This window comes from Agelaius tricolor, unplaced genomic scaffold (assembly GCF_023055355.1).
Source record: "Agelaius tricolor isolate 1412-34295 unplaced genomic scaffold, bAgeTri1.0.p SCAF_13, whole genome shotgun sequence".
Classification (NCBI taxonomy): domain Eukaryota; kingdom Metazoa; phylum Chordata; class Aves; order Passeriformes; family Icteridae; genus Agelaius; species Agelaius tricolor.
This window is the reverse complement of record NW_027269273.1, coordinates 4,871,483-4,897,604: the sequence shown is the minus strand read 5'-3', so window position 1 is coordinate 4,897,604 and position 26,122 is coordinate 4,871,483. Positions and strand designations below refer to the sequence as shown.

General features: G+C 46.8%; 2 protein-coding genes across 2 annotated transcripts; both read right to left on the bottom strand.

Moving 5' to 3' along the window:
- Window positions 1-37: 37 nt before the first annotated feature.
- Window positions 38-16,497, bottom strand: CHUK (component of inhibitor of nuclear factor kappa B kinase complex). Its single transcript, XM_071438526.1, has 21 exons — window positions 16,342-16,497; window positions 16,178-16,272; window positions 14,648-14,762; window positions 12,630-12,699; window positions 11,932-12,020; window positions 11,590-11,679; window positions 11,257-11,381; window positions 10,754-10,861; window positions 10,333-10,468; window positions 9,393-9,587; window positions 8,944-9,046; window positions 7,658-7,781; window positions 6,610-6,761; window positions 5,748-5,809; window positions 4,717-4,826; window positions 3,279-3,328; window positions 3,063-3,159; window positions 2,448-2,595; window positions 1,982-2,121; window positions 901-997; window positions 38-336 (listed from the first exon to the last, which is right to left on the bottom strand). Exons 1-21 carry the CDS (start codon window positions 16,495-16,497, stop codon window positions 310-312), a joined length of 2,289 nt encoding a protein of 762 aa, XP_071294627.1. The 3' UTR covers window positions 38-309.
- Window positions 15,690-25,692, bottom strand: CWF19L1 (CWF19 like cell cycle control factor 1). Its single transcript, XM_071438534.1, has 14 exons — window positions 25,593-25,692; window positions 25,402-25,486; window positions 24,877-24,955; window positions 24,389-24,490; window positions 22,796-23,010; window positions 21,827-21,945; window positions 21,575-21,659; window positions 20,884-21,024; window positions 19,942-20,053; window positions 19,145-19,224; window positions 18,125-18,334; window positions 17,619-17,738; window positions 16,816-16,913; window positions 15,690-16,726 (listed from the first exon to the last, which is right to left on the bottom strand). The coding sequence occupies exons 1-14, from the start codon at window positions 25,613-25,615 to the stop codon at window positions 16,582-16,584; spliced, it is 1,614 nt and encodes a 537-aa protein (XP_071294635.1). The 5' UTR covers window positions 25,616-25,692; the 3' UTR covers window positions 15,690-16,581.
- Window positions 25,693-26,122: the final 430 nt, after the last annotated feature.

Genomic DNA, 26,122 nt, shown 5'->3' with positions numbered 1-26,122 from the left:
ATGGCGGCGCGGCAGGGAGCAGGCCTCAGAGCCTGGGTGGGTGTCAGCACAGAGTTTATTATATATACACGCAATATACATTAATGGGGAACACGGCCCTGCCCGCGCCCCCCCGCCCTGAGGAGGCTCCACACGCCGGGCCCACGCTGCTCCCTGGGGGACAGCTGGTGGGTGACACGATGATGTCAATAAACACCGGTGATGTCAATAAACACCGGTGACGTCAATAAACACCGCCGCGTCCCACAGGGAAGGTGGCCCTCAGCACACAGAAGGCACTTGGGTGATGCAGCACCTCGGCTCCTGGGGCTACTTCAGCCAGCTCCAATCAAAACTCTGCAAAGAGGAGCAAAAAAAAACAACTGAGGGCAGGGTCTGGCTGCTGGGTTCGATGAAAAATCAGAAATTGCCCTTAGCAAGGATGTTCCCAGGAGTTAATACAGTGCAGCACAGCACAGGAGCCGTGTGAATCTACTCCAGTTTGGGATTTCCCAAAGGATGAGTGAGTGCCTCCTCTCTCCTCTGAGGAAAGGCTGGGAGAGCTGGGATTGTTCAGCCTGGAGAGGAGAAGCTTCAGAGTGACCTCATTGTGGCCTTGCAGGGCCTGAAGGGGCTACAGGAAAGATGGAAACAGACTATTTCCATGGGCCTGGAGTGCCAGGACACAGGGAATGGCTTCCCACTGCCAGAGGGCAGGGCTAGGTGGGATTTTAGGAAGAAACATGGATCCATGCACATTGGCACAGGGTACCCAGAGAAGCTGTGGCTGTCCCTGAATCCCTGAAGTGTCCAAAGCCAGGCTGGATGGGGCTTGGAGCACCTTTTTCCTGTTCAAGGGGTTCTCCATGTTCCCAGGGTGTCCCCTGAAAGGCAGGTCCTGGCAGATGCACCAGCACTTACCATCATGCTGTTCTGCTCCTGCCTCACCTCCTGCAGAATGCTGCTGAAGAGGTCCAGGTAATTCACATTCTCCCGGATCATGTCAGCAAAATTTTCCCTGAAGGAAGGGAAAAAAAGCCCCAAGGTGATGGATTACAAGCAGCACTAAAAGTAAAATCACCATCAAAAGGTGCTGCACTCAGGGGAGAGGAAAAAAAAAAGAAAAACAAAACCAAACAGCTCAAAAAAGTGATTTGTACTTTAATTGTATGGCAGTTTGTGCAATTAATTTTATGTAGTTTGTGCAGTGGTAGGTGACACAAAAACCTGCCTGGAGGTGGCAGGACAAAGGGAAATGGCTTCACACTGATAAAATATAATTGGAATTGTTAATGAAGCAAAGAGCAAAACCCCCTGAGCTCCAGACAGCTCAGCATGGACTGAGGGAGAGGGGCCTTAAGAGCCAGATCCAGCCCCAAGGAAGAACATTTCATGCAATAAATGGATGGCACAGTCCTTCAGTGGGGCATGCAGCACCTGGAATTGGCTCAGAAACAGAGAACACAGATCTCTGAATAGAGAGTTCAACCAAATCCCTGATTCTTTAGAGCATTAGTGACACCCAAACTCCTGACACTGCTCTGGGGAGGATGAAGCCCCTGAGATACTGAGCTCCCTGCAGCTCATACCTGTTACATTCACATTTTCTGAAAAATCCCTTTGCCCAGGATTTTCTCCTGGGAAGCTGAGAAGCCTCAGAGAAAAGGAAAACAAATTCTTATCTCATTTGCTTCTCCTGTGTTGTGCTCACATGTGGAATGTGTTTGGAGATTGTTTATCCAACAGGTGGTTGTTTCATGGATTCTGGTGTGAATTATTTTGACTTATTGGCCAATCAGGGCCAAGCTGTGTCAGGACTCTGGAGAGAGTCACAAGTTTTCATTATTAGCTTTTTAGCATTCACTAAGTATCCTTTCTGTATTCTTTAGTTTAGTATAGCATTTTTTAATATAATACAGTATCATAAAATGATCAATTATCCTTCTGAGAACAGACTCCTCATTCCTCCCTGCCACAGGCACCCCACAAATACAGCACATACCCATCTTCAGGAGCTGCCAGTGAGGACAGAGGGTGAGGAGCTGAGTTCCCTGAGCAGCCCTGGGGGAGCCAGGTGGCTGCTGGAGTTGAAGCTGTCCCTTCCAGGCTAGAGCTGACCAGGGATCGAGAGGAGCTCTGAGTCTGCAAAAAGAAATTCAGGAGAATTGAGGCTTCAATGATACCTAGGGAAGATTTGGGATTGCACATAAGCACTGCTGGTAACACACACACAGATGTGGGAACCAGGAGATGGCTTCAGGCACTGTAATAATGCAAAAAAAGCAGAGTACTCTTTAAAACACTATAACCAGGAAAGCACCTCTTTAGCTTCTGCTTTTGACATCCCAGACTGCCCTTCTCTGTAGGAAAAAAAAATACAACCATGGTGTGGCAGTTACCCCTTTTTGCTGAGTTTACTTCCTGGCTCATGCACTGGAAGAAGTGCAAATAACCCAACAGCTACTCACACAAGCAATTTTCAGCAAATGCCAGATCTCCCTTTGTCTCTTTCCCTGCATCTGCATCACTGAGCTGTCAGCTTCCTTGATGTTGTTCAGAGCCACTTCAATCTCAGGGAGCAGGTCAATGATCTTCTGCTTGCAGCCCAAGAGCTTGCTAGAATAAAAACCAAACACAAAGTCACTTCCCAGCACATTCTGGCAAAACCAAAAGCCCCACCTTCAAGGGATTCAAGAAAAATGGAAAATTGGGATACTTGAAAAATTAACATACAAATCAGAGTGGTATCTTCTCAGCTCTGTAACACTGCTACTTTTTTTTTTCCCTTTGAATTTGAAGTAGTTCTTTTTTCCTTTGCATTTGAAGGAGTTTTCTTTTTCCTTTGAATTTTGAAGGAATTTTTTCAATTTTTTTTTTTCTTTTGAAGATGTGAATTCCAACTTGGATGCTAACAGTCATGTTTTTAAAAATTAAGTGGAAACTCAACACAGAGTTGCAGAATTAATGCTATGAGAAATGTGAATGGAGCTTTTTGGGCTCTGACCTCCATGGTTTTCCCTATCCTTTCCTACTACAAAGCTCCAAATGCTGCAAATTGGATTTTTTTGTCTGCAAAAAAGTACCTGAGGTGGCCAAAGAGCTCCTTGAGGACTCGGTCCTGGCTCTGCACTGTCTGCACAATGATCTTCACCATGTCTGTGCTGTCACTGTAGGCATGATCTGGAAGGGCCAGCAACCACCACGTTAGTAAACCCTAACAGCACTCCCTGGGTTTCAGTTCACAACAATTAATCATGGGGGAAAAGTGTGAAACAGATTTAAATCATGTTCTTCCATACCTGGAGGTCGTGCTTTTAATTGCTTGTACAGGTCTATGGCTCTCTGCTCCCTTTAAAAAGAAGAAAATGATTCAGGCAGGTGTCTCAAAAACAGCCAGGTGACTCAAAAAAAAAGCATTGCAGTGAAGGGATGCCTTTCTGAACTCAGATCCTTGTCCTTTTCCTACAGCTGGGACTCAGCCATGGCCTTTGGAACACAGGGATACTCCCTCTGAGATGGAATCCAACACTTTTCCCAAAGCTGTCTCTCTTTTTCTCCAATTATGCAATTTCTTCTCAGAAAAGCATACCAAGTGGAGCTTATTTTCAGTTTCAAATCTTCCAATGGCTCAGCTGTGTTTTATTTCCCCTGCATCCTTCATTATCTGATTTCATTTTTGAAACTCTGACTGCACAACTGCCTGAGAAATTCTTGTTCTGTTCCTGCTCTGCATTTTTGGCCTGAATTTTAGTGATATTCTGTAAATGGAAAGAGACAGCTGCATCACAAGCAAGATGACTGTGCTTCTCTTCTTCCCATTAAACAAACATTACTTCTTTCAAGTATTTCAAAACCAGCCACACTGAAAACTTCTAGCCTTGAACAAAATCCTTCCTGTTCTAAATCCCAGTCTGTCAGAAACAAGGAGCAGTTTCCCAGCCCCGATCCTGGTCTGCAGTGGTGGAATTGCTTAAAAATCATCTTTAAGGAGGCATGATCCTGATTAGTTTGAGCTGCTGCTGCAGCAGGTAGCTTCTCCTTTGCACCACTTCCTCCCCTGTGCACCAGTTCTGCTAAAACTGCACAGGATGAAAAGCAACTTTGCAAAGAGGGGGGAGAACATGCCAGGAGCAGGCACATTTTCTCCCTGAACAGTCAGAGTTGCTCTGAAGAGCTCTGATTAACAGATTTAATGGCTGTTCAATCCCTCTCTTTTAGAATTGCCACTTGTGCTCTCAGCAGCAGCCCAGTAACTGCTTCCTGTGTCTTCTCAGCATCAGAAATACCATTTGGCTCTTTCATGTTTTAATATTTAAAAAAAAAACAAACCCAAAACTTTCCAAATATCCAAGTACCCATGAGATATTTACCCTTTTGAAAATACTGAAGGTATTTAACGGGGTTTTACAATGCTCACATAGTTTTCCCACTCAACAGTAAGAAAGTCACTCCTCTCCAACACAAAAGGAAATCCCCAGTTGAGACCAAGACTTATCTTAGTCCTGGCTCTTGTAAGATGAGGTTTCACAGTTCAGTTACAGGGAAGTGTCCCACAAACAGTGGGATCTTTCTTTTCACAAGCAACATTATCTTAAATCAACCACACACTACACTGTACTTGTGGTCAGCATTTCTAAATCACAGAGGGAACCAGCTACAGAAGGGAAAAATCCCCTGAGACACAGAAATACACCAGACCCAATTTTCCACAGTGCAAATGAGCAGCCCAGGGCTTACAGGCTCTCCATGACCTCTCCCTGGCGCCTGGCGTAGGGGCTCTTCTGCAGCTCCACGATCTCTGTGTGCAGGGCCATGATCTGCTCATCCAGGTAGCCAATGTCTTCAGCCTGAGGGGAAATTGGGCACAGGTCAGACCCAAGGAGAGCAATAAGGAGATAAAGACCCCAGAACACTTGTGTGGATAATGGGCTGACTGCAGGCAGAGTTTAGGAGACTAAAAAGCTCTTTGGTACAGTGCTGCTACAATAATTGAGGTTTTTATTCTCAGTGCATGGCATCACCTACAACCAAACCTCTGACTACCAACACTGGCTGAGAAAAGTCAGTTTCCTCATAAATCATCTCTCTATGTCTCTGGATTGCCTCCTACCCTGTGTATAAACTTTTTCCATTCCTGGTAAAGGGGCAGGGCAGGTGGAATAACAGAACATAATTCTGATGGTCTGCCAAGTAAGTACTGGGTGAGGTTCCTGCTTGTCTGGAAAAAGCCAGAGACAATTCAATTCAATTACTCTGCTAGAAGCAGCCACCTTTTTATCCATTCCTTAGATAATAAAAAATAGATGACTCTTGTTTAAAACTGATTTGCATATTGACTTGCAGCATGCCAGTGATTCATGTCTGTACTCCTCAGTGAAATCCTGCAATTTTGAAATCTCTGCATAGCAAGTGATTGGTTTTCAACTTCAGCAATGGGAATTTCTGTGTGCAGCAAATCCAGCCAGGAAGACTCCTGATCCCTAACAACACCCTTTCTTTTGGGCAACAAGTAACATCTCTCTGCATTCCACTTTCCTTTTCAGAGAGCTGAGTCTGGTGACTTTTGGGTTTTTCTGTCCAAATCCATTCAAACAACTTGGTGACAGGACACTGTGTCTTTTCTAATGCACCTGCAATGGTATTCCCATTCCCACAGCAGGCAGGATATGAGACACTGAAGGGACACAGCAGTGGCACATAAGACACATTAAATTTCTGTCACAATCTCCTTCACACAGAGATAATGCAGCTTCTTTAACATCCCCTACCTGTGCACACTGAGAGGCTTTCTCTTCCATTTCCTTCCAGGCCTTGAGCATCTTCTCTGAAGCTTAAGAAAAAAGAGGTGGTAATTTGTAAAAAGCCATTAAGGCACAAAAATAAAGCAAGACTTGGACTTTACCTGTGTTGGTAAAGAACATGATGCTGAATCTCCCAGCAGGAGCCACGACAGAGATCACAGAGACAGCAAAGTTGCAACTCTGTGCTCAACCTTAACTCACACACAAACCCTTAGGTAGGATTTCACTGGCCTAAAACAACTCTGAGTCTTCAAACTCCACCATTAAGCTCAACAACTGCCACTTTTGATTGAACACAGACTGTCCAAACCCAGCTCACAGTGTCTTTCCATTTTCCATCATCATCCTTCAGCCCAGTCATCATTTTTGACTCAGCTTGCATTTTTTAGCCATATATATTCAAACTACAAGTAAATCTTGCTATTCTCTCCTCAGCACTATTTGTTTCTGGGACATGAAACTGTAGCTGGTGCTCTTTAAGCCCATCTCTCATCCTGACAAATGGTTTCTCCTAATAACAAGCACAGCAGCTTGGTAGCACTGTCAGCAAGTGCAGCAGCTCTTGCCCAGTCAAAACTCCAAATTAATCAGGCTCTCAATGAATAAATAGCAAATATTTACATCACCAGTCCTATTAATGCTCCTGTTTTCTATTCTCAGTGGAGAACAGCTGATCACCTGTCTCATTATCACAGAAGGTCTCCATTAACTTTATCCTCCTGCCAAACTCTCCTCCTGCACCTCTCCTAGCTAAAATACACACATAAAGATGCTGAGCTCCTTTCCAGGATCACAGGAGACACCCAAACAAGTATTGCCCACTACCTACATATGCCATAAGCCATCTGGTCACTGTATCTCTCCAGGTCGAGGCGAATGCTCTGGTGGAAGAATTCCAGCTTTGCTTTCAGCTGCTGGGATGCTGACACCATGTTGTTCTTCATTTTGATCAGGTTGGCATTGTACCGAAGGAGGCTGAGCCTAACAGATGGAACAAGGACAGCACACATTAGCTGGAAAGCCCCCCTGGACTTCAAAAAGAGGAAATTCTGTTGTTCTCAGAGGGACTGAGCACTGGCACCAGCTGCCCAGAGAGGTTGTGGAGTCTCCACCCTCAGAAATATTTGAAAGCTGTCTGGATGTGGTCCTTTTTGGGCATGAACTGGGCTGGAAGACTTCCAGAGGTCCCCATCTGTCAGACCTTTTCTGATCCAGAGATGGGGCAACTGAAAGGTATTTAAAAAATTTTTACTCCATTTTCAGTTTAATGTGAAGGGTGAGACAATACAGATGTTTTAATTCACACCACCACAATCAGAAGCTATTTCCTAATTACATTATCAGTGTTTCTTGGCCTATCAGCTTTTGCTGTAAACACCTCAAAGTCAACATCTAAAATTACCCCTCATGGGTCCCATTACAATGCATCTTTCATAGCTCTATTTCTCCAAAGTATCCAGTGTTTTTGGTAAGGCCATCCTTTGAAACTTGTTTCTAGTTCCAGTCCTGTTCCATGGCATTTTTAAGTCAGCATTTCTTGTCTCAAAGTTTGCATACAGATGCATACTATGTGAGCCTTCTGTTAAGCTTTGAAAATTTTCTAAAAATCCATTTCCCACACCCATCAACCTCAGCCATGCTGTGAGACTCTCAGCATATTCAAGTGTTGCTTGATTATGATCAATGTCAGGCATTACCCAGCACAATTCCTGGATTGGAATAAGCTCCCAGCCCAAATATGTTTTATAATGTAAAGGCACAGAACAGCAGAGAGCTGTAAAACTTCAGGGAATCAAAACTCCCTGAGATGCACGATTCCAGGCAATCAGACCTCATGCTGGCATAGCCCTGCTCCCTCTGGAAGGGTGACAACTCACATGGCAGCTCTCTGTCCCTGGAAGAGCCTGCTGTAATCCTCCTTCAGCCCAATGACGTAGTGAACCGCTTCTGCCCACACCTTGCGCAGCTGCGGGATCGGCAGCTGGATTTTGCTGTCCTGCACTGAACACAGGAGGAACACAGGGCAGTGACAACATTCCCAATTCCTGCTTCATGTGCCTAGAAAGCCTGGGAAGTTCTGCTCAATTTCTAGGTGATGCTGCTGAAGCATGTATGAGCTTTTCATGTCACATCTCCCCCAGGTACGTGACATCCTGTGATTGAGCAGGTAAAACCTCAAGGGGGGTTTTGGTCAAAAAACTCTAAAGCCCAAGGTTGCCCAAATTTAGTTGCTCCATTTAATCCATTGATACTGGTCACTGTCCTGATGTGTTTAATCTGAAAATGTCTTCAAACATTTTATAGGTTTCCTCTCGGATTTCCTGATGTACATGTTTAAAGGGGAAAAGATGCAGGTCTCCTGACAGAGATAGGAGCTGTCAGTACACTGGGGTATCAATAACCATGGTGTAAAAAGAAATGGGGGCTGACAGTACACTGGGGTATCAATAACCATGGTGTAAAAAGAAATGGGGGCTGACAGTACACTGGGGTATCAATAACCATGGTGTAAAAAGAAATGGGGGCTGACAGTACACTGGGGTATCAATAACCATGGTGTAAAAAGAAATGGGGGCTGACAGTACACTGGGGTATCAATAAACGTGGTGTAAAAAGCCTTTGCTCCAAGAGATTCAGTACAAATGCAATGAGAACCAGAATAAAACAGCCCAGAACAAAACAGCCCAGAACAGAAAAACCTGAGTGACACTAGAAGATGAGGAAAACCAGTGGAGATAGGTCAAAGAAAATTAAGTTACTGAACAGTAACTTAAGTTACTGTCACAAGGCATTTTCTGTACATGCAGTATCCCAGCAAACATCTCCTGTCCCCTGACACTACTTTGCTTTCATAGAGGTACACAGGGTCATTCATACAGATACAGATTTATGATAATTAAACCTTCAGAGAGATCTGTTAGGTTGTGCAGTGATTGCTGTCATCTTAGCAGACAAGAAGGGGAAGCAGCAAGCAGAGAAGCAGCTTCCATACACAGCCTAAAAGCTCAAACTGGCTCTGTCACCAGGACATGAATTAGGCTGCTTCAGGTTTTTACATGGCTCTCTTTGTATCAGACAGAGCCCTTCAAGACAACTCCCAGGGGTTTATAAAGGAGATTTCATTTCATTTTGCATGAGAACAGCACTTTTCCAGCACACTCACCAATGTAGTTGACACAGTCAGACAGACTCCGAGAAGCAAAGGGACCATCATAGACAGTTTTGCTTTTATCAAACAAGTAAACCATGTAGCTGTCCCAGCCTCTCTGGGAAGAAAAGAGAAGAGAATATAAGCAAGAGAAACCCCACCCAGCTTCTACTAACCCAGTACATAATGAACTAATTATTGTGGGCACTCTCTCTAACCAAGTGCCTTTAAAAACTTATTTTGATAGATCCTACAGGAAGACAGAACTCTCTGCTAGCAATTAATTAAATATTTAGGCAGTGTACAACTACAGAAACCTGCTTACATTACCCAATAAAAGATCTTTACAGTTACTCCATTTACAGAGCAAACTGTCTCCTGTGGGAGAAGATTTAGGCCATTTATCTTCCCTAAGATTTTAAATTCTCTGAGAACATGGAAGACATGAACAGACTCCTCCTTACCACGCCATCAATAACACACTGGGAAGCAGGTTTCCTAGGGTCCAGGCAAATCCCTGTTTCCAACAGCAGCTCCTGATTTCCTGTGCTTATTCCAGTCTCAAACTCAATACGATTCTGAAGGGAATGAAGGCTTTCCTCAGGATGCAAAAGGAAGGACACAATCTTGGCAGAGGTCATGTTTAGGATGTGTACTAACTGTAAAAAGAGGACAAGTAGATTACAAATCCTTGGATATCAAAGACAAAGGCACACAAGTCTGGGATGGAGCACAGAGCAGATGAGAGCATAATTTGGTTTTAATAACCACAATAATCGGTTCAGGAGTAAAGCCCCACATAAAAAACTCAAAGCCTGGGCCTGTAACTTTTAATATCAGAGAAATTGATAATCCAACCCACTAAGACCCTTCACAAACCCTGCTGCAGCTTAATTACATCAAAAGAACTGAGACAAAATTATCCTCCTGTTTCTACACATGCTTGCCTTGGCTAGTCTGACTCCAGCAAAGCTCAACTAATTGTTTGAAGAGGAAAAATCTGTTCTACTAAACTGTACCTGTGTTCTACTACAGGCATACTACTATAGCACATGAATACACTCAGAGGTCACAGCATCAATAGGGAAGTCTGAGAAAACTGTTATTAGCAAATATTAAACCTTATTTGATCCCAGTGAGCCCTTTCAGATAACAAATAGTAATAGAGGGTCATCCTTCTATTCCAAATGTAAAGCTAGAGATTAATAATGCAGGAGATGTTTTGTCTTCCAGTATGTACTGGACACACTGTGTGTGCACTCACTTCCTGATACCAGGAAAAACAATTGCTCCTGAGCCTGGAAGCTGGATGATGCCAGGACTACAAGTTTGCTCCACTGAACACTCTGTGTCCTCTGGGATGCTTTCAGAAGGCCTTTACACCCAGTAAGAGCCCCCACTCACCTTCAGATTCAGTATGTGATCCATGATCAGGAAACACCTCGGACGACTGGTCTCAGGATCTGAACCTCCACCCCTCTGCTGTGGATCCCAATTCAGCATCAGCTGCAACCAGTTTTCCATGGGTTCTACAATCAAACTAAAGCAGAAGGGTTGTAAGAAAGGGGAGGCCTTCACCAGGCTGAAGCAGCCCAGCTCCTGGGCCTCTCCTTGTGTGCTCTGACCATCTCTGTGGGCAACAGGCACGAGAGAGCCCAAAGTACCAAAAAAAGAGCTACAGGCTATCCCTTAACAGCAAACAGCAGCTTGCCAGCAGCTTGAAACACCCTGGAGAAAAAAGGAGGAGCTCTCAAGCTTGGATAAAGGAGGAAGAGCCCTCAGTTTGGAAGGCCAGAAGTGTCCCCTGTGGTGAGGACACACGTACCTGCAGAGGCTGTGAGGCTGTGGCAGGTGGGTGCTGAAACGAACCTCCCCATTCATCTCCTCAGAGGCAAAGATGTGCTTTGGGTCCTTCTTCTTGATCTTTTCATGCCTGGGAAATAAAATCCTTTGTGTATATGCTGAGGAGCGTTACTTTTGTAAGGGAGCAACTGAAGACAGCAGAAAGGGGCCAGTGTCCAGCAGCTTTAGAAAACAAATTCATCTTTCAGGACAAAGATGCCGTTTTCAATCCACCCAGAACATCTCCATGTGAAAGAGAGGAGCCCTTCCAATAAACTCTGCCTCTGGAAAGATTCACCTCTTGTTCTAAGAGAAACCCACGTTTCCTATTTTTTTCTGTTGCAGAGCCACCCTTTTAAAAACCAAGCAAACAAACACTCCAGGCAGAGGAAGACAAGCAGAAACCTCCATATGCAGATTAAAGTCTTTCAGCACAGGTTTAAGTATTAGCACTTCCAAGCACCTCTTCCAGAATTAGGGTCTTACCAGGCAAATGGCTGCAGATTATGTAAGAAAGGTCTAAATCCTGCAATGCATTCAAACACCATTGTCCCAAAGCTCCAGTAATCAACAGTAACTGAGTAGGATTTGTTCTCAAAGAGTTCTGGAGCCTAAAAACGATCATAAAAAGACACTTTGACTGTGGTGTTTCCTTGCATTTCTGCAGAGGCAAAGCTGCATGCAGGTGTGGCTCCCTGAGAGGGGACACCCTTGGGACAAGTCCCCAGGATCTCCATTTTTGGAGGTTTCAGCCCTTGGCAGTGCCAAGCCACAGCTGTCCTGCCTCAGTGTTGGTGACACTTAAAGAAAAAGTCTTACCAGATATTGCAATGTTCCAACAAATGAAGTGCATAAACTTCCTTGATCCAGATCCTTTGCATATCCCAGGTCTATTATTTTGTGAACAATCTGCAAACAGTTTAAACAGTTCATCAGAAGAGCAAATGCTGAGGGGAAAAAAACCCACCAAACAACCCAAAATCTGCACAGTGACAGTCACAGAATACTCTCATGAGGAAAGCCAGAGTGGAAATTCTGGAGAAAGTCCATGGCAAAGCTTCAGCAACAGTGTTAAAGCTTTTAGTAAATGCACAGTTCAGTTTTCAGTCCAGTTCAATGTGACAACTTCCAGAAATGACAATGGAAACACACTTGACTTACCTTCCCACCTTCATCCTGAAGAACAATATTTTCAGGCTTTAAATCTCTGTGTATAATTCTGTTCTCATGCAAATACTGGATACCAGACCCTGAAAGACATGTGTTTGATTTAACTCAAAATAAAATCCACTCTGATTAAACATAAATCTGATGAAAACCTAATACTGGGGGGCAAATTCCCAGCCTTCCATGATTCACTACCACTCATTTCTACATTTAACTGCTTCCAAACTTGTGTTTCTTCTCCACTGCATTTTCACATCTTTGCAAAGACATGCCAAAGACACTCAACTGATCATGAAAAAAAAACCCCAAAACATTCTGGAAGGGGAACAAGGATAAAGCAAGCAGAGTTGCTTTTTATTTCAGGAATTCAGCTGGAAACTCTCTTGAGCACTGAAAGTCCAGGTTAATACCCTGAAATACTTTCTCATGCAGGTTATCTGTAAGAGAATTAAGAAAACAAGGAGCTTTCCTGGAAAACATTTTTCCTGGAGAAACCCAGGCATTGCCCTTTATCAGACAGCTCTTCCTTCCCATGGTGTCTAGAAAAATAGGTACTTCCCAAGGGCCTGATTTTTTAAATACCCTGTTTATTTTAGTTCCCTTTTCATGGTAAGCTGAAAAGGGAAAATACCACTTCACTTAAAAACAAAACAAACAACAAACCAAACAAAAAGAAAGCATTAACTACATACCAATGTCACTAAGCAGAGAAAGGATTTGACTTTCCTTCAGCCCACAGCAGTTTTCTGGTTTGTTTAGCAACTACAAAAAAGCAAAAGATGTTCAGACCCACACTTGCAACAGCAAAACCAACATTTGTTAACATTTGTTAGCAGCAAAACCCAACATTTTCCATCCCCTGTTGAAACTACCCAACACACAGCACAGCTCAAGGACACTCCAGCTGAATGGGGCAGTTGGTTTTGTGCAATAAAATCATGGCCAAGAAGAAAATAACTCAAGCAAAATGAAAATTCAGAAAGAAAAGGGGTAGGAGACAAAGGCAGGGCCACAGGCAAGGGAGGCTCCCCCTCAGCACTGTCTTAATGAGCTGTCAATAAAAGCAGCTTCAGCAATTTCTGACTTCTAGAGATAACTGAGATGATTCAGCCCCCATGATGGATTCACAAGGAAAAATTAATAATGAAGTGAAACACAAGTGATGCCAAACAAGAGCAAGATTTAAAGAACACAATCAGAAATAAAAAAGATTATGTTTTTTTATAAAGCAGTACAGAACATCAGATGGAATGAAGCATGTTACTTCCTAAATTGTTACAGCCACAGCTGAGGCCTCATCAGAAATGAAGTGACAAACACTGCACTGCAAGTAGAGCTAACTTCTCAGCCAGGGTCTCTAATCTACCTTCAGGGAGTCTCCAAACTTTTACTGCAATAATACAAAATAATACAACAGCCAGATGTCTCTGGGACTGTGGCCAGGTGCCTGTGTCTGCAACCCCAAATGCTTTTTCATATAGTCCCCTTCTTTTACTGTGACTTAAACCTTAAAAGTGTCTCTTGGACTGTTTCTAACAACTCAAAACCATATAATGAGACAGGATTACTGCATTCACCAGCTGCTCACGTTCCCCAAGGCTGTTTAACACCACTAACAAAAACTACAGAAAAATGAATTTCCTGATCACATAGATGAGGTGATTTCTAAGCAAATACTGACAGGGATTTGCTGCTTCACCCCTCTAGAAACTGCTGCTTCCTGAATCCAGCTGTAATGGAAAGGGAGCACAGACTCTACCAGGTCACTAAGCCACTGCCTGGGGAACTACTGAAAGGCTCCTCTATTTTTGGGTGTTGCCAGTGTGCAGATTGGCAGTTCCCAGTTCAGCAGGAATAGCAAAGCTTCAGAATCCCTGGAGGCCCCAGTTCAGCAGAAACAGGCTCACTGCCTGTGCTGAGAGCAAGGCAACACCAGATACATGTGAATCCAAACCAGTCAGACTGAACAGATGGAGACAGCAGCAAAGCCAAACCTGCTGGGTGACAGCAGCTGCACTAATGCTAAAGCAGCTCCACGAAAGGACACACCAGGATAAAAGAGTATCTCTGCCCTTGGCTTGCCCTCTGGTTTCAAAAACACAAGCCTTGTTGCCTACACATGGTTTTTTTCCCACTCTACATTAACTTCCTCACACCTGTACCTGATGCCTCAGGTTTAGCTTTTATGTATTTCAGATTCTGTGCTGCTTTAGTGTGTGGCTCTGAGCTTCACATTAAGTGTTGGTGAGCTCTCTTCAAGAGTAGCTAAATAAAACAATTCCTTCCCTCGCTGGGGACCAAGGACAACCATCCAAATTTCAGGCTCAAGAACATAAACAAAGCAGGCTGAAGAGAGAAAAACAAGCAGGATGGGACTTCATAACCTGAAGCTGTAATTAGATAATGAACTCCAGAACTCATAAAAGTGACAGACCCCGTGACTGGTCATGCATTTTGTGCCCATTTTGGTTCATCCTGGGTGCAGCCCTGGCTGGGCTCTTGTGCTGCCCAAGGTGGATCCATGCAGGAGATCCTTTTAACAAATCCCTGCTTTATTCTTTAACTCTGTCTGGCCTCTGTTCTAGGGCAGCCTTCTCAAGGCATCATACCCAAAAAGAGAAGCTCCCCAGAGCAGTGCTGGTGCCAGGAGCAGCACTGACAGGCCCAGTTTGGTTTGTTTGGTTTTTACTGGAAGCAAAGCAGGCATTACCTTGCGGAGGTCACCCCCTGAGCAGTACTCCATGGCCAGGAGAGGAACGTCGTTCACCAAGAAGTTCATCTCCTCAGGAACTTCACAGGCTCTGACCACGTTGGGATGGTTCAGCCTAAGCACACAGAGAGCTGCATGAAAACTCTCTTTGGGAGAATGAGACAACAGCAACCAGTTTTATGCTCCAGGGACAGCTTCTGTTCCCCACAGGAGTCCTTGCTCACTCATCAGCTGGTACCTACCAGTACCCAAATGCATAAAATCCACACCTTGGGAATACACAAAGCAGTGATGAGCAGAAATGATGTCTCAAAGCCAAGGTACAGGACTGGGATGCTGGGGATCCAGACCCAAGTTGTGAATTCTTGCAGTCCTGGCAGTGTCATTACATGTGTGTGTGCTGCTGTATGTAGGAGCAGATTCCCCCTGGCCCAAGAGTTTCACAAGAACCCCTTAACACCTGTGTAACTGCACCAGGCAGGTAAAAGCCACATTCACAGGGGAAAATTAACTTCTGCAGCTGAATTCAAACAGCTGTTTCCTGACTGCCTTTAATACATGCTACTCTTGGGAATAAATGACATATCCAGAAGGAAATGAAGGCAAATTATTTCTCTCTACATCTTCCAGAGCCTCTGGACACCAATGCAAGAGCAGCTCATAACAAAGTGGTTGATTTCAGCATCCAAATCAGACAGCACCAAGCCTTGACTTACACATTCACGTTCCCTGCAAGTGGGTTCCCCTTATGTCCTGGCACACAGTGAGCAAGTGAGGGTAACAAAGCAACAGCAGGAGCTCAGAAAAGCCCTGAACAGCAGGGCCACTGCAGACCTTGGCAAGGACAACTCAGAGCATCCCTGCTCCCACCAGTGGGATGGAGGATTTCCTGCTCCATGATCTCTCTCTCTCTCAGGAGCAGATCTGTGAGAGCCAAACACCCAGAGGCAGCCCCCACATCCATGAGACCAAAGCTGTCCAGCCCTGTTTCACCTGCTGGAGAGGAAGGGTGGGCAGCACAGAGCATGGACTTTCTCACGAGGAAGTGTAAGGAGAATTTATTCTTTACATTCGGCAACGTAACAAAAAAAAGCAATTCCAGGATCCCCCGGGTGCTAAATCAAAAACAAAATACCGCAGGGTACGGGAACACGTGGGTGTTCCCAAATCACAACATTAAAAGTCAACCCATAGGGTGGTGTGAGATTTCAGATGAGCGAACAGCCCAGGCAGCACAACAGGGCACGGGGCGTGGGGGTCACCAGCTCCCAGGCCAAGGCAGGAGCTGGGGCATGGGATGAGAGATAAACCAGCACAGGCACGCCGGGTGACAAAGGGGCTGACCCCCGGCCGTCCCACTGCCAGGCTGGGGCAGCAGCCGAGGCACCGGCTGTCCCCACAACACGGTCCCATCTCCCCAGCCGCTCCGGGGCTCCCTGCCCGCACTCCCCTCTCCCGGCCAGTCCACGGACTGACCCCGGCCGTCCCCTCTCCCTGTCTGTCCGGTGCCGCCGTGCCGGCCGCACTCACTTCTTCATGATGTCGATCTCGTGACACCAGCGGTCCTTGTTCTTGACGCTGAGCTCCAGCCGGCACGACTTGATGGCCACGCGGTCGCCCGAGTCCTGCGGGACACAGCGCCGTCAGCCGCCGCGGCCCGGCCGTGCCCTCCCCGCCGCCCGGCCCGGCCCCACCTGGTGCTGGTACAGGCACACGTTGCCGAAGCCGCCGGTGCCCAGGCGGTCGCGCATCTCCCAGGGCCCGCAGCCGCCGGCCGGGTGCCCGCGCAGCGCCGCCCCGGCGGGGGCCCGCTCGCCGGCGGCGGGCGCGGGGGGGCCGCCCCGCTCCATGGCTCGGCCGCTGGCTCCGGCACTCCGCCTTTATTGCCGCGTCACCGCCCGCGCCCGCCCGGGGCCGCCGCCGGCAGCGCCGCCTCAGTCGCGGAGGGAGAAGTCGAAGGGCTCGAAGTCTTGGCGGAAGGCGCGGGCCTGCGCCGCCTCCTCGGGCCGCTGGGCGGCGCACTGCCGCCAGTCCGCGCGCTGCGGCTGCGCCAGCAGCGCCTCGCTCGCCAGCACCTCCCTGCAACGACAGCGACGTGACGTCACCGCCGCGTCACCTCTACGCCATCGCGACGTCATTGAGGTAGGCGGGGCGGGGGTGGCACGCACCTGCCGAACTGCAGCGGGAAGCGGCCGCGGATGCGGTGGAACAGCTTCTCCCCCGTGTCCAGCTCCACGTAGAAGTACGGCATCCCTGGCTGAGCCACCTGTGCCATGGGAACCATGGAATCACAGAGTCAGATTGGCTGGAAAACACCTCCAACACCATCAAGTCCAACCCATGACCCATCACCAGCTTGTTCACTGCACCATGGCACTAACTGACACTCCAGTATGTACCACAAACACCTCCAGGGCTGGCAACTCCACCACCTCCCTGGGCAGCCCCTTCCCTAATCACTCTTCTGAGAAGAGCTACCAGGGGACAAGCAGAGCCTCTTCCCAGCCAGTCCAGAGGTTGGGGACACAGCTGTCCTCATGCCACGGTCCTCTCTCCTGGGAGGAAACTTGGGAAAATAACCCCACAAAGTGCCAGAGGTCAGTGCCTGAGCTCAAACAATACCTTCCATGGGAGGAAGGAGCAGTGGGCACTCTCTGCTGGGATCACCTATGGTATTTTGTGGTTTAATTCTGCTGTGAGTGACTAAATAAGAACCAGGCAGGTCTGATCATTCCCAACCTCACTGAGGTCACCGCAGCCTAGTACAACACATTCTTGGAGGATGAGGCTACGCTCACAGTTCTCAGCTGAGGGGAACTTCTCCCAGAGCAGAATTCTGGCACATCCCTAGATCAAGTCCATGAGATTCTGCCTCCAACAGCTTGACCCCACCCCACAGAGGGAGCTTAGAGGGGAACAGCAGCTTAGGCAGGACAGGGGGGAAGTGAAGAGGTGAAATCTGGCCCCGTACTTGCGCGAGATCCGAGTGCTCTGGGATTTCCAACAGCTCGATCTGTTGCTCCTGTGCTTGTGTAATAAATGCCTCCTTGATGTCTTCAGAAGTGCAGAGGTCCAGAGGGACAGGAATGACCTGGAGAGGGAGGACATTTCCATCAAAGAAGACAAGACAATCCATTTGCAGAAAGCCATCAGTCCATCACTGGAGCTCGTGGCTCCTCAGTACAGCTCAGCCTCATCACACAAGACAGGTGAGCACCCATCTCTACAGGCTTAAACTTATGAGAGTTTTTGTCCTGTAGGAGCTGGACAGAGAGCTGAAAACTCCAAGCTTCAAAGTTCTCAGCACAGCCCTCTCCTTTCTGATCTCTGTGGTAGTTCTGATACAGCTCTGATACACTTAAAGAGCTGCCACACACAGCAACCACCACGGTGAACCCCAAAATGGCTCTTTCAGTTCCTCTGGAGTTTATATTCAGTGCAAGTTTATGTTTCCCCAGGGTGACACCCAAACCATACCTGTAGCTGCAGATGCTGACTCCTATAGTTTCTTTCAAATAGGACATATCTCTTCCCCTTGCTCCTGAAAAATTCCTTTAGGGCAGCCTTGTACTTGGTGACTTCTTCCAGCACCTCTGAAGACAAATCCACCACTGACTGATAGTGCCCAATTGGCAAAATCAGAACGTGGTCAGGTGACAAACCCCCTTTGGCCAGGGCAAGGTAGCACTAGAGTGAAACAACACACACCAGTTACTCACGGGGCTGAGGGAATTTACTCCCTGACTACTCATTCTGAGTAGCCTCAGGAACAGGTGAGTCTTCTGTGCTGCTTATTGGGGAAAGTTTATTAACCATTTTATTTGAATTTATTTTTGTATTGAATTTATTAATCAGTAGAGGATGAGAAAGAGACAGAGACTGCCAAAGGACAAAAAAAATAGTATCTTTTGAATGCCTTGTGTGCAGGGAAGCTGCTGAGTGAACTTCACCACCGAGGCAGGAATTTCTTATTCTGACACAAAAATCCACTTAAAATTAAACAGATTTAAACTAATCCTGTGGACAAACCTGTCCCTGTAAGTGGATTATGCTATACAGGAGCAGTAACTTTGAGCAAAGTGCATAAAACAATGATGGACTGAGCTTCAAAGTCACCATCTTGAAGACACCTTCTTTTTCACCTCTATAGAACAAATCTGTAACCAGCCATCCCAGAGAGATCTGGCACTGGTGCATCCTGCTGCCAAAGCAGGTTCCAGCTTTCTTCCAGCTGGAAAAGTTTTGCCAGATGGTAACAGAGGGCTGGCACAGCAAAAAGTGTTCTGGCACTGGAATCCAGCTCTGCTGCTGGAACAAAACTAGGCCACTTTTTACAAGTTTATTTATTTGTAGAGCAGATACAAAGAAACTGAAAGTAAACCCAAGAGCCAGCTGTGAAAGAAGTTTGTTTTAAATTTAAAATTGGAGATTGGTATTTTGCATTGCCATGTCTTAGCATGACTCTGACCTAGCAAAGCCCATGCTGCAGGTACTTACATGTGTGCCAATACTGACAACCAAGTGCTTCTCCACCTCTGGGCTGGCCAGGCAGAACCAGCAGGGCCCTGTGGGCTGAGCTTTGTTGGGAAAGAAAATAAAGATTAGCAGAAGGCATATTTGTAAGAACACAGAGAACCTGGTATTTCCCAGCCACCCTTCCCAGTTTATAAAGTGCTGAAGGTGTCAGAAGGACACAGCTCTGGCCAGGGACATTCCAGCAAGAAAGGAGCAAGTCAGACCCTGCTGACTGCCATTCTCCTGGAATGCTGTAACCTAATGAAGGAGGAGTTTGGTAGTTCAGAAGGAGGAGTTTGGTAGTTCAGGAGTTAGTAGCTGCAGCTCACTAATAAGAAAACACCAGCAAATGTAAGCAAACAAATCAAAACGAGGTAAAATTACTGCACAGGTAAAGACAAGGGCAGATGCTGTCAAACACACTTGTCTGTTCTGGCCTATCCACCACACCCAAAACACCTGGATTCACACCCAAACTGTGATACCTGAGCTGAGCTTTTTGGAAGTGGCTGGTTCAGAGGGTAAATGCCATCAGCCCAACCACAACCACCACAGACCCAAAGAGCTTTGAAACTATGCTCTTCTTTCACCTGCTGAAGCCTATCTTCCCTTGGAAACAAGGGGCCCTTCATCCTCCTGCATTCCCCCAGCAGCTGGCAGTGACAGAGCTCTCTGGCTCTGACACCTACAGCTCAACAGCTTGAGGAACAACTTGGAGTGATGTGGTCCATCCAAAGCCTCGAGGGAAGAGCTCAGGAAAAAAGCATCCTCACACTTACGGGGTTTCTTGGCTTGCTTAGGCTGGGAGTCCCCTCTCTCTTTCCCATCTGAGGGACGTTTCTTTCCCTGATGCTTGTTCAAGTCAAAGAAAAACTGACAGGCTGGTTCTTCCTGTTTAGGAAATGAAAAGTGAACAGGATGTTCAGTTAGAACTGCAACACAGAAAGTGACAGGATACAGGTTTGATTTGATTTTTCCTGAAGAGCTGTGAACCACTTCTGAAAAGCATCAATGTCACAGAATCTCTGAGGCTGGAAAATCCCTGCCAGCCCATGGAGTGCCAGCTGTGACCAGTGCCCACCTTGTCCCCAGCCCAGAGCACTGAGTGCCACCTCCAGCCCTCCCCTGGACACCTCCAGAGATGGGCACTCCCTGGGCAACCCCTGCCAAGGCCTGAGCACCCTTTCCAGGAAGAAATGCCTTCTGAATACCCTGGAACAGAATGACCTATCCTCATAGTAATGCAGCAGGCTTTACCTGCTTCAGTCAGGGAGAACTTGAGGGAGAGCTGCCCCAAATCATTATGCTCTCCTATTCAGCCTTATGCTGAACATTCAGAATTGCCAGATTTTATGGATTATTCAAATTTTTTCATTTACCAGCCAATGCCAAAAGAATGGCTTTATTTCTTAGAGATGTTAACCTGTCACAGACATGCCAGAGGTTGAAAACAGTTGATTCAGGTATCCCATAGAGCCAAATGCCATTAGAAGGCTTTGATGCTGAAGAGGACAAAACTTTTGTCCCCATATTTCTTATAGTCCTTCTTTAAGAAGTGAAAGGCCATCATAAGTTCTCTGCTCCAGGCTGAACACCCCCAGCTCCCCCAGCCTGTCCCCATGGCAGAGTTTTGGACAGAGATATCCCAAAGGGAAAGCCAAGCAGTGCTGTGAGCACAGAGAGAGAAGCAGGAAGGCCCAGAGAGGAGCACAGGGCAGTACCTCTGCAGAGAGAGGGGCTTTGCTCTTGGGAGCCTCCTTCCTGAGTTTCCGGTAGGGATTTTCGGTGACGTCCTGAGGCTGCTTCACCAGCTCTGCAGGGTCCATGGAGCTCATGGGCACGATGCTGAAGGCATAGAGGTACTGCAACAAACACAGGCAATCAGGGACAGGCAGCTCCTGCCATCATTTATGAACTAGGACACCCCAGAACAGCTCCATACCCCTCAGCACATCAGTGTTTGTGCCAAGGCAGGGCATGGAAAAAGTGGAAAAACACATCCCCTGTGCCAGTGTCCCACCCAGGAGTTCATGCAGTGCATCCTTGATCCCTGCCCGTTTCCAGGCCTTCTTTCTGGCCTTTTTTGTTACCAGGCCTGGATCCTGTTCATCCTTAACTACTAAATAATATTCCTTAACTATCAACCAATATTCCTTAACTTTCTTAAGTGGAGAAGAGAAACAGGTTAAAAACCTTATGCCACAAGTTTGTTATTTTCAGTGGTTTGTGCCTCAGAACACCATGTGCAGCCCTTACCCTTGTGACATAACAGGCAAGTGGTACCTATTACTCAAGTGAGACAGATATCTCCACTTCAGCCAAGCTTTTAAGTGCCTGATGTTGTCCTCTAACTGCTCTCACTGCCCCATTATTGTACTTGAGAAAAGAAGGAAGATTCAAGGGTGTCAGTACCTTTTTCTTGCTTGCATTGCCAACATCAGCAAGGGCAATAAACCTGGTGACGTGCTGTGGGGTCTCCTGTAGCACCATGTGATTCCTGTAAGGAAGCAACACCTGGCTGTACTGGCAAATAAAATATTGAAAGGACAGTGGGAGAACCCCTGCCTGCCATGAAGATACTCAGACAGCACACCAATCCTCCTGTGTTCCTTAAAAACTGAACCCTTACTGAAAATAAACAAAATTTCACATGATTTTACAAACCTGTAAGGAAGTCTTTCATAGTAGGCCTTCTCCAGGGCAGCAAAATGGTACCTTGGTTTGAGACTTGCAGCTAGATCTGCTACCAGCTTGGAGCCACACTTCTTAGTATCTATTTCTCCCTACAAAACACAAACCAAGTTTTATTTAAACCTCTCCAAGAGCAGGGAAAAGAAAGGTTTAATATACTTCTCTCTACACTCCAGTGAGTACATTCCCAGAAAATTCATGCCAAGGGAAGTCAAACATAGAACGATTTATTAAACAACTACAGAGAATGCCTATGGGAACTTCTGAGATCTGAGTTTTCTCTCTGAGCCAGAACATCCCAACAAATCTTTCTCTACAACCCCAAGGGCAGCAGGGTTGGTTATCATCCTGTGAGGGAAGGTTCCTCATGCATTTAAACTGAGGATTGTAACTCTTTTTGGATGTTGGAAAAAACTGAGAGGAAGCAAAAAATATTCTTTTGCCACGTGTGTGACCTTGCTGTCCAGACAGGTTTCAAATCATCTGAAATCACTTCTGTTGAGGAACATTAACACAACAAAATTTGATACAAATAAAACAACACCCTCAGAATCCAGACTGAGGAAGAACCAGACTACTGACTGATACTTAAAGAAATAAACACCAAAACACTTAAAAAGTGGCAGGGACAGATAAAATGCTTTGAAGTCTCACAAATCCCCCTCCTTTCAGTCCTTCTCTGAAGAACCAGAACATCTGCTCTCCCTATTTTCACTCCTAGCTTTCTCAAGCACACCAAAACACTTAAAAACTGACAGGGACAGATAAAATGCCCTGAAGTCTCATAAATTCCCCTCCCTTCAGTCTCTCTTCTCTGAAGAACCAGAACATCTGCTTTCCCTGTTTTTACTCCCAGCTTCCTCAAGCACTTAGAGAAGGTGAACAGAACTTGCAGAAGCAGAGAGGCAGCGCTCTGTGAAATCCCAGGAACAGGACACTCACCGCGCTGTTGGCAAAAGTCCCCACATCTCTGGGCCAGGGGGAGGTCAGCAGTATATCCACTCCCCTGAAGTTTGGGGTTGCCAGCAGAGAGGTTTTCAGCTCAGTCACATCCTTGGCGCTGAAGCAGTGCGCGGGCTCCGGCTGCTGCTGCGCCTCGGTGCCGCTCAGGTAGGCGATCTGCAGCCCCGAGCAGCCGCTGTACACACCCCTGCGGCCTGCAGGGACACACACACACACAGCCCTGAGAATGCCACAATCCCCTGGACAGGGCAGGGCAGCAGCAGCAGTGCTGACTTGCTGTCACTGCAGTCACCCCCACGGGCAGCTCATCTGCTGTGCCCAGAGCGATGGCATCGCTCGGTGCCACAGCGCAAACCCGAGCCTGCCCACAGACAAAGCCCAGGGTTCCCCCTCCTCCCTGCCACCTTGCTTCCCAAAAACTCATCCACAGCAATCACACATCCAAGCCAAGCACCTCTACTTTGTTATATTTTTGGCCTGGTGGCAATTCTGGAAAGAAATTGGTTTTTCCTTTTAGCTTTACTACACTTCACTTGTTACCTCTGCTACTGCAGTACAACCACAAAGCAAAATCATATTCAAACCTTCCCTACAGAGACAGGCATGCTCTGGGAATAAGACAGGCATGCTTCAAGAAGAATAAATAAGGGAATTGACTGAACAAATCATTTCCGAAATAAAGAAAATTGAGAAAAAATAGAAAGGTTAAGAGTTTTGGAGTAGAAGAGCCTGGAATAAAATTGAATGAATATTCGAGTCAAGGAGAAGAAGGCTCAATTGAAGGAAAAGCAGGAGTGGAAGGACAATATTACACCAGATGATTTCTTACACATAGGTAAATGCAAGAAATTTAGAATAACTTCTCATAAACCAAAGGTAATAAATACAAATTCATTATTACAGAAATGGTTTGGAGTTACTGCTGATTTGCTGAGCTGTGAATTTAGAAAATGAACAATTTGGAAGAAAAAATATATCCTTATTTAAAAACAGTATTACATTTAGAAATCTATCAACTTAGATAAAGAAAAAGAATAGTTGAAGTAGTTTTAACAGAAGAATAAAAATGTAAAAAATTTCAAAACATTCTCTTTAATTTTTTTTTATTTGACCAACAAACATAAGTGTCTTTTAGTTGTACAACCTTATTTCTAAGTACTTAAATGCAGAAAGATAAAGCAAGGGACAAACCCTGATAATTGTGCACTTTTTCATGAAATTGAACACATTTCTATTTCAAAAGAATAATTGAAAATTATTCAAAAGAAGTGCTTTCTAATAATTCAAAGGACTGTTGTAACATCCCACTCTGTTACAAATTACTTCAGAGAACAGGCTCTTGCAACCTCTATTCCTTCTGTTCAGCAAGTTCAGTATCAGAGGAGTGGAAAAAAAAAAACAAATCAAGAAAGCAGGGGTTTCTTTTTACAGAGATTGTACCAGTCTGAACCACAGGATAAAAAATGCCACTGACAACTCCCAGCAAAAGGAAGGTGTTAAAGTGGGAAGATGAGAGAAGGTTCACGAGAGCCCCAGCAGGCACAGGCTGACCCAAATGCCCTGCAGCCTTACCCAGGTAAGTGATGTTCTCTGCTAACTCACAGCCACTGACGTCTGGGAAGTAGCTCAGGGTGTCTGGGTTGTTGGCACCGAGCACGTAGGTCGGGATTGGAGCTGAGGGAGAAAACCTCGTGCACTCAGTGAGCTTTAATTCCAGCACCCAGCCCACACTGCCCAGGAATCACAGCAGGGAACCCCAGCCAGTCAGACCTTCCACCACCCTCTGGGGGCAGCAGCACAAGAAACCTTCCTGCAGGGTGAAGCTGGAGCTCCCACAGCTGCTGCAGGGGAACAACCCCTGCTCCACCCACATTGCCCTCCCCAGCCTGTGGAAAATTAACCCCAAAGTGATGCACAGCCCTAAAGACAGGGGTGTTCCACCCAGACCCATCTCTCCCTCCTGTGTGAGGTTTCCCTGCTGGAGTACAGCTGCTTTAACACCACAGTGCCCAGCCCCCGGGCAGTGACACACACACACTGACACTGCCCTCCTCCCTTACCTTTCTTGGCCCCCGTGCGGTACTCGGCCCATTCTGCCTCGGAAGTAGAGCCAAAGAAATTCCCGACACACAAAAGCATCTAAAAACAGCAGATAAAGCAGGAGTTGCCATTTCACCACAGACAGAACACACACACACACAAAGGCTTTGCCTACACCACTTCAGCAGCATTTGGTTTGCTGAAGTGAAGAGATTCTTCTGTGTTTATCTGTGTTAAACTCAACATCAACAGGTTTAAAAGGGCAGCCAGCTGCTCTCCCGCCTTCTGTGAGCAGATCACGGCTCCTCCCAATCGTTTGGTGCTGGACAGGGAGGGCTGGGGGGCTGTAAACCCTTTCTCACACCGAGCAGAAAGAGGAGTGTGGCTGCCACGGAGGGACGGGACACCAACACCCACCCAAGCACCGCCGGCACGGGAACCCCACCCGGGCTGGCTCCGGCCTCAGCCGTGCCGGGACGGGAACGGAACCCCGCGGGAACGGCACCACGTCCACCTTCCCCCACCCAAGCCCCCACGAGCCTTACATCGAAGCGGCCGCTCTTGGCCTGGATGGCGCGGACCCGCCCGAAGATCGCCTCCAGCCGCCCCTCCACGTCGCCACACGCCAGCCTGCGGGACACCGCACGGTAAGAGCGGCCGACACGGTCCGTTCCAGCCCCGGCCCCACCACCACCCCATCCCGTGTCCCGCCCCGTTCTCATCCCATCCCACTCACACGCGCAGCGGGGCCGCCGCCATCACGAAAATGCTGGACCCGAACCTCCCGCCACTTCCGGGTGCGCCGCTCAAAGCGCTCCGCCACTTCCGGGTGCGCCGCTCAAAGCGCTCCGCCGGTTGCCGGGTGGGCGGCACCCGAAGCCTGACACACCGAGCTGGAATCGCCGGGAAATTTAAATCCCGGTGTCCGCAGGGAATCGCGGATATTGCCAATGCGTGGTGTCTTCATCTTGGTGTGTTAGTGCTCCAGTCAGTGCTGGCACTAAACGTGGAAAACCTGTGAAGAAGTAGAAGAGGTGATCGGGTAAAAGAGCGGTCGTTGTCTCAGAAGTGACTGAAATAATCCCTGCAGGTGATTATTTACACTGATAAATTATAATAATGTTAATTATATGTGTTAATAGTATATTTCGATATGTACTTATAATAAATGCATTTATATAAAATACTATATTTAGATATGTATTTGTAATTATTACGCTGAGCTGTACCAAAACAAGAACTTCATCAGGCTGTAAACAACAGCGA